General features: G+C 44.9%; 1 protein-coding gene across 1 annotated transcript in view; it reads right to left on the bottom strand.

Moving 5' to 3' along the window:
- The window catches only part of CSMD2 (CUB and Sushi multiple domains 2), a 655591-nt gene that overhangs the window by 116861 nt on the left and 531799 nt on the right, over positions 1-6931 (bottom strand). The window contains exons 34-35 of the mRNA XM_010841252.1: positions 1462-1557; positions 153-356 (exon numbers count right to left, since the gene is read on the bottom strand). Of these exons, the coding sequence (XP_010839554.1) occupies positions 153-356; positions 1462-1557 (300 nt within the window). The remainder of the gene's footprint in view (positions 1-152; positions 357-1461; positions 1558-6931) is intronic.

Here is a 6931-nt window from a genome sequence, read left to right as displayed (position 1 = left end):
CCCACTGCCCCTTCATACCCACTCATGGGACACGGGTTGACCTGGAAGGGGCCACCCACTCTCTCAAGTTACCCTGGCAGGCAGAGCTCCTGTGTCTTGCTGGGTATTTGCTGGCCACCCTCTCCCCCAAGCCCTGGTTGTCCAGGACTCACCCACACACGTTGGTGCTGAGACATTCCACTGGGCCAAGGCCCCAGGAACGGGGAGGCACTCAATTTCTGGGGAGCCCTGCAGGGCATAGCCAGAGTTGCATTCGAAGCGGACGATGGCCCCCACGGAGAAGTCACTGCCCAGCCTCCGGCCGTAGCGGGGTTCTGGCACTGAGCTGCACTGCGTGGCGCTGGTTCGGGGCACCGCTGCAGGGAACAGGGGTGCTGAGGGGCAGGCCTCACCCCTCTAGAAACGGGTCTGGGAATGGACACATCGCGGGGCTGGAATGGGGTGGGACTCTGAGAGGCTCTGGGTGCTTTCCCTTAGGACGGGGGTAGGGGGCTTTCTAGGATGAAGCCCATCTTCCTGAAATACAGTCGGACATGCCAGGTAGCACAGCTTCTGTAAACTACGGAAAACAGTAAGAGCCACAGGCCGAGCCTTTAGGCTCAGTTGTGCTCTTCGCCTTCCCAATGAAGCCCCTTGCACAGTAGGGTCCGATGTCCCCTAGGACCCTGCCCAAGGCACTGCTCTCACAGACCTGAATTTCCCTTCCCCACCTACAGGGGGCGATAGGACCTTTGACCCCCAGGCCCAGGAAGGGTGTCTCCGGGGCAGGATTACCCCTACACAGGGCAGTGCAGCTCGTTCTGGGCAGTGGAATATACAGGACCTCACTTGGAACCCGAGCCCCAGGAGAGTGGACACTCTCCTCAGCAAAGAGAGGCTGGGGCCTGCAGGGGAAGGCTAGGCTGCTCCGAGACTTGGCCTTTCAGGGCCGTAAGGAGGGGAACAGACACTGATTACCCGCTTCGCACCAGCTACTCTGTGAGGTGACATGGTCACCCTGATTTTATAGGTGAGCAAACTGGGCCTCTGAGAGGGGGAGTAGCTGGTGCCCAGTTAGACAGTGCCAGGGCTGGGGTTCAAATCCATGTCCAGCTCACTTTAAAGCCCATGTTTTTCCTGGACCTTTACAGGCCTTGCAGACAAAGCCATACTCCATGGGAGAAGGTCTAGGTAAGAGGCCTGGACTGGTCCTCTCAATGCCATGAGGACTGTGCCACACAATGGGGAGTGGGGGAGGGCACAAATTAGCTTCCCTTCTCTGATTTCTCCCTTTATCCAATATGGAGTTGGGTCCAAGAATTGTCTATATTGAATGTATAAAATTCAACTGAATTTCAGGGAATTGCTCCACAAACACCATAAGAATGAGGCTCAGACTGGGGGGAGGTCAAAGGTCCCTGTTCTCCTTGATCCCCGAAGATGGAGATTGCCTTCACACCTCCCACATCACATCCTGCATACCTTGGTAAACAAAGTGGAAGCCTCTGGCTGGTACTTGGCCTTTGGCACTGAACTTAACGAGGACTTGATTGGAGGTGGCCAAGGGCAGCGATTCTCCTGCCAAGATAAGGGATGAGGAGAAGAGGAAGATGGTGAGTCCAGCAGTCAGTCGGGCCTGGTAGGTAATATCCAGGCCAGGACAGAAGGGCTACCCACACCCCACATAGCAACCCCTTCCACCTCCCAGGTCTTCCTGAAATAAAACCTCACATTTATACTGTACTTTAAAGTTTACAGAAAGCTCTCACACCTATCGTCTTATGTTGACCTATATCAATGCAAGGTTAGCACTCAGTACCCACAGTCTATAGATCAAGAAAGAAAAGTTAAGAAGGATCAAATGACCTGCTTAGAAAGGAGAAAGCTTCTAAAGACATGTTGACCCACAGGGACGGGGAGATTGGCCATTACCAAAGTGACTGGTGGTTTACTTAGAAAACTGATGTCAATCTGATAACAACAAACAAGCAAAAAGGCCCCAAGTTCTGGGAAGGAGGGTGATGTAATCATCAGAGAGCATCCCAGGCTTTTCCCAGATGCCCTGTGAAATGACTGATAACCAGAGAGATCATATAATTTATTGCTCACACTAGGGCACTTCTGAGAGTCAAAGGGCATGTTATTAATAATTATTATTCTGAGACAACCAAATGAAAGCTGGGACTATACCAGGCAAAGCAGGGCGTATACACTGGGGAAAGTCTGCACAGGCACAGGAAGCTAAGGAAGCCCAACAGCCTTTATATCAGAAGAAAAAGGTGTGTCTTCTGCTTGACGTGGTCCAGATGGACCTGCAACCGTGAGGTGGAGTCCTGCTCACCATCACCTTCCTGTGGAAGCTCTTGGAGAAAGTGGGGTGATGGGCAATGGCAAGACCACTCTGCATGCTGCCCCTCCACAACCTTAGGGACCCCTGGGAATGTCTGCTGACCCACCCTCAGAAGGGAAGCAGGGCTGTAAACAGAAAGCCGGGCTATATCTCTACTGCAGCAGGGTTTGACATTGGAACCAGCCAAGGAGGCTTTGGGAGGCACATTTAGGGCCCAGCAGTGCTTCCAGAAAGCCCATGTGATATTCTTGGTCATGGGGATTAGAGACCCTTTTTCACAACACATTTAGATTTACAGAGGTCTCAGATGGCTGAGCCTAGGAGTTACTTCCCCAGCTAACTTCTGGCTGCCAAAGCAAAAAGAAACTCTTGAAGAGAAGCTTTTCTTGATTTTCACCACCATCTCTAAGTTCCTCCTTTCAATAAATGTGAGCAGAACAAACTCAACTTTTCCATACTCCCAGCTGGATATATGTGGCGTGAAAGTGTTGTCGTTCAGTCATGTTCAACTCTTTGTGACCCTCTGGACTGTAGCCCACAAGTTTCCTCTGTCTATGAAATTCTCCAGGCAAGAATACTGGAGTGGGTAGCCACTTCCTTCTCCCGAGGATCTTCCTGACCCAGGGATTGAACCCGGGTCTCCTGCATGGCAGGTAGTTTCTTTACTGTCTGAGCCACCTGGTATATGTGGAGAAGGACCTCCATAATCTCTCCCTGATCCCGTTTCAACTTTCAGTCCTGGACATAGCAATCTCCATCTCCAGGGATAAGCTCACAGTAAAATCCCTGGACATAAGAAAAGATTCCAAAGGTTTAAGGGAAGAGAACTCACAGAAGTCAAAGCAAATATCTTTATGTGAACTACAACAAAGAACAGGTGAAAAATCTCAGAAGATTTTCAATTGCAGTTGTCACAAGATGAAATTCTAGCATTGTATCTCTGAAAGTAGAGGAGGAAATGTGTCAAAGGTCAGATCTGAGATCAATAAAGGCCACAGAGAGATGACAGCAGCACCACATAGAACTAGATTCTGCAGAAATCAAACAGAAAAGTGGAGATTAAAGTTGGGAAATTCTTCCAGAATCCACAGAAAAAGGACGAGGGGATTAAACTAATGAGAGGAATGACAAGTTACATGGAAGAGATACGGGGGGAAAAAATCCGATATGCATATATTAGGAATTCTAGAGAGAGAAGATGAGAAACTGAAGGAGAAAAAATAATTTAAGAAGGAAGACAACATTCTAAGCTTAAGAAAGATTTGAGGTTTTAGGTGAAACTGCTCACAAAGGGCTGCATCTAAGTAATGAAAAGTGATTTCCACCACAACACGTCCTGCTAGCCTTTTCAATTTTAAAAATAAAGAGAAATATGAAAGGTTTTTAAAAGAGAAAAACATGGATTGCCTACAAGGACAAAGAATTAGACTGGACATCAACTCATCCATAACATTAACTATGGGAATAAAGAAACCACTGTGGTTTTTTATGAAATAAGTTGCTGACCCATAATTTGATTTATAATCAAGTTGTCATTTATACAATACATCAAAGGAAAGACATTCTCATACATGCAAGGTGACAGAAAGTACTGCAGTCAGGAGCCTGACTTTTAAAAAAGGAACAAAAGTGGGGAAATCAAAAGGCATCAGGGACAAAGACAACTAGCAAAACGTAGTCCAACCCAATTAATTATTGTTAGGGAGGTAACACTAAATGCAAACGGAGAACCTTGTTCTTGGGAAAGAAGTCCACAATTAGAAAATAATTACTAATAACACTGATAAGGCATGGATATATCAAGAAAATTTGGGAATGAGATATGGGTCAGGTATGAATGGAAGGGTGAAGAAGCAAAAGCAAAACAAAACAAACAAAACCCCAGAATGAACAAAACAAGGTTATCACACGCTTCACTGATAAAACAAGTAAACTTCCTTTTAAAAGAAGAAGACTCTCAAAGAAAAGAGGAAAGATAAATGAGGCAAACATATACAAACACAAAAAAGACAGCAAGATAGCACAATTGTGGTAGCAGATACTTTCACACAATGTTCTCATTGACATATCAAGTAGAAAAACAAAATGAAGACCGCTGAGTAGCGGTCCTCAAGCTTTTCTTTTCCTCCCCTGACAGCCTTAGGGACAGGGACACAGTTCACTCCCATCATCACCAGCGGCTCCTCATCAGTTTTTCTCTACATAAGAGACAATCTGAGGATGTTGATATTAATATATATACGTCCTATACTTCTATTAATCATGTATCTATCTATCCATCCATCCATCCATCCGTCTATCAATCATCTATGTCTAACTCTATTTCTATTTCCATCGGTTATTTACATCTCTATCCATCTCTATTTCTATATCCATATTTGTCTATAGGCTCCATATGTATACCTATCCTTCTACCTGTACCTATAGTATACTTCCGGAAAAGGCAATGGCACCCCACTCCAGTACTCTTGCCTGGACAATCCCATGGATGGAGAAGCCTGGTAGGCTGCAGTCCATGGGGTTGCAAAGAGTCAGACACGACTGAGAGACTTCACTTTCACTTTTCACTTTCATGCATTGGAGAAGGAAATGGCAACCCACTCCAGTGTTCTTGCCTGGAGAATCCCAGGGACGGGGGAGCCTGGTGGGCTGCCATCTATGGGGTCACACAGAGTTGGACATGGCTGAAGCGATTTAGCAGCAGCAGCATACTATACTTCTATATCTATGGTTATACTTTTATCTATCATGAGATTTTGAAAGCAATCCCGATTTACCTTCCAAATCCCTACCCTCCAAAATCCCAATTTACCTTCTTGGTTGAGTGTGTATGTGTGGGGTTGTTTCATTTCATTGAAAACCACTAATATATTGGGTTTGAACAATAAAACTGAGTATCTAATGGCGACTACATAGCTTATTTAATCCTAACAGTAACTCTAAGAGTAGAACGTTTACTTTTTGCACTTTACACTTGAGGAAACTGATGCTCAGAGTGGCCAAGCACTATGACCGCAGGCACCGACCAAGCAAGTGGGAAAGCTGGGAATAGAAACCAGGCAGTGTGACCAAACCAGTCCATCCTAAAGGAAATCAGTCCTGAATATTCACTGGAAGGACTGATGCTGAAGATGAAGCTCCAATACTTTGGCTACCTGATGCGAAGAGCCAGTTCAGTGGAAAAGACCCTGATGCTGGGAAAGATTGAGGGCAGGAGAAGGGGACGACAGAGGATGAGATGGTTGGATGGCATCACCGACTAAACAGACATGAATTTGAACAAACTCTGGGTGATAGTAAAGGACAGGGAAGCCTGCTGTGCTTCAGTTGATGGGGTCTCAAAGAGTTGGACAGGACTGAGTGACTGAACAACAACAAAAGGGTGACCATAGAGCCTATGCTCACCTTTTCCCTCTATGTGGACTTTCTACATGACAAAGAACACACATTCTTCTCAGATACTTAGGGAATTAAAAAGAATGTCTTTGGCTACTGAGATGACCTCATTTAATCTCTAGAGTAGAAATGGTACAGACTGGCAATAAAAATAGAAATTAACACAAATGTTTAAATGTAAAAATAATAATATCCAAGTTCATGGGGGAAAAGAAGAGAGATATCCTTAAATAACTCTTGTGCAGAAAGAATAAATCATGATCACAGATTATTAGAGAGTAATGATGATGAAAACAGTACATATCAAAATTTATGGCATGGAGCCAAAACTATGTTTAAATGTGAATATATATGTTGTAACCTAGACAGCATATTAAAAAGCAGAGACATTACTTTGCCAGCAAACGTCCGTATAGTCAAAGCAATAGTTTTTCCAGTAGTCATGTATGGATGTGAGAGTTAGACTATAAAGAAAGCTGAGTGCCAAAGAGTTGATGCTTTTGAACCGTGGTGTTGGAGTAGACTCTTGAGAGTACCTTGGACTGCAAGGAGATCCAACCAGTCCATCCTAACGGAAATCAGTCCTGAATATTCATTGGAAGGACTGATGGTGAAGCTGAAACTCCAATACTTTGGCCACCTGATGCAAAGAACTGACTCATTGGAAAAGACCCTGATGCTGGGGAAGATTGAAGGTGGGAGGAGAAGGGGACAACAGAGGATGAGATGGTTCGATGGCATCACCGACTCAATGGACATGAGTTTGAGTAAGCTTTGAGAGTTGGTGATGGACAGGGAATCCTGGCATGCTGCAGTCCAAGGGGTTGCAAAGAGTTGGACACAACTGAATTGAACTGAACTGATATGCTGTAAACATGCTTCTTTACTACATGGAGAAAATAACAAACAAAACTCTCAATTCAGAGAGTTAGAACAAGAAGAACAAAATGAAGGAAAAAAAAGGAGAGACTTTATGAAACACGGGTAAATTAATTAGAAAACAATAAAGTCTACAGAAGAATTGACATATCATGAGAAACGCTGGGCTGGATGAAGCACAAGCTGGAATCAAGATTGCTGGGAGAAGTATCAATAACCTCAGATATGCAGATGGCACCACCCTTATGGCAGAAAAAGAAGAACTAAAAAGCCTCTTGATGAAAGTGAAAGAGGAGAGTGAAAAAGTTGGCTTAAAACTCAACATTC

This window comes from Bison bison, unplaced genomic scaffold, assembly GCF_000754665.1.
Source record: "Bison bison bison isolate TAMUID 2011002044 unplaced genomic scaffold, Bison_UMD1.0 scf7180017864158, whole genome shotgun sequence".
Classification (NCBI taxonomy): Eukaryota; Metazoa; Chordata; class Mammalia; order Artiodactyla; family Bovidae; genus Bison; species Bison bison.
This window is presented reverse-complemented; position numbering and strand designations above follow the sequence as displayed.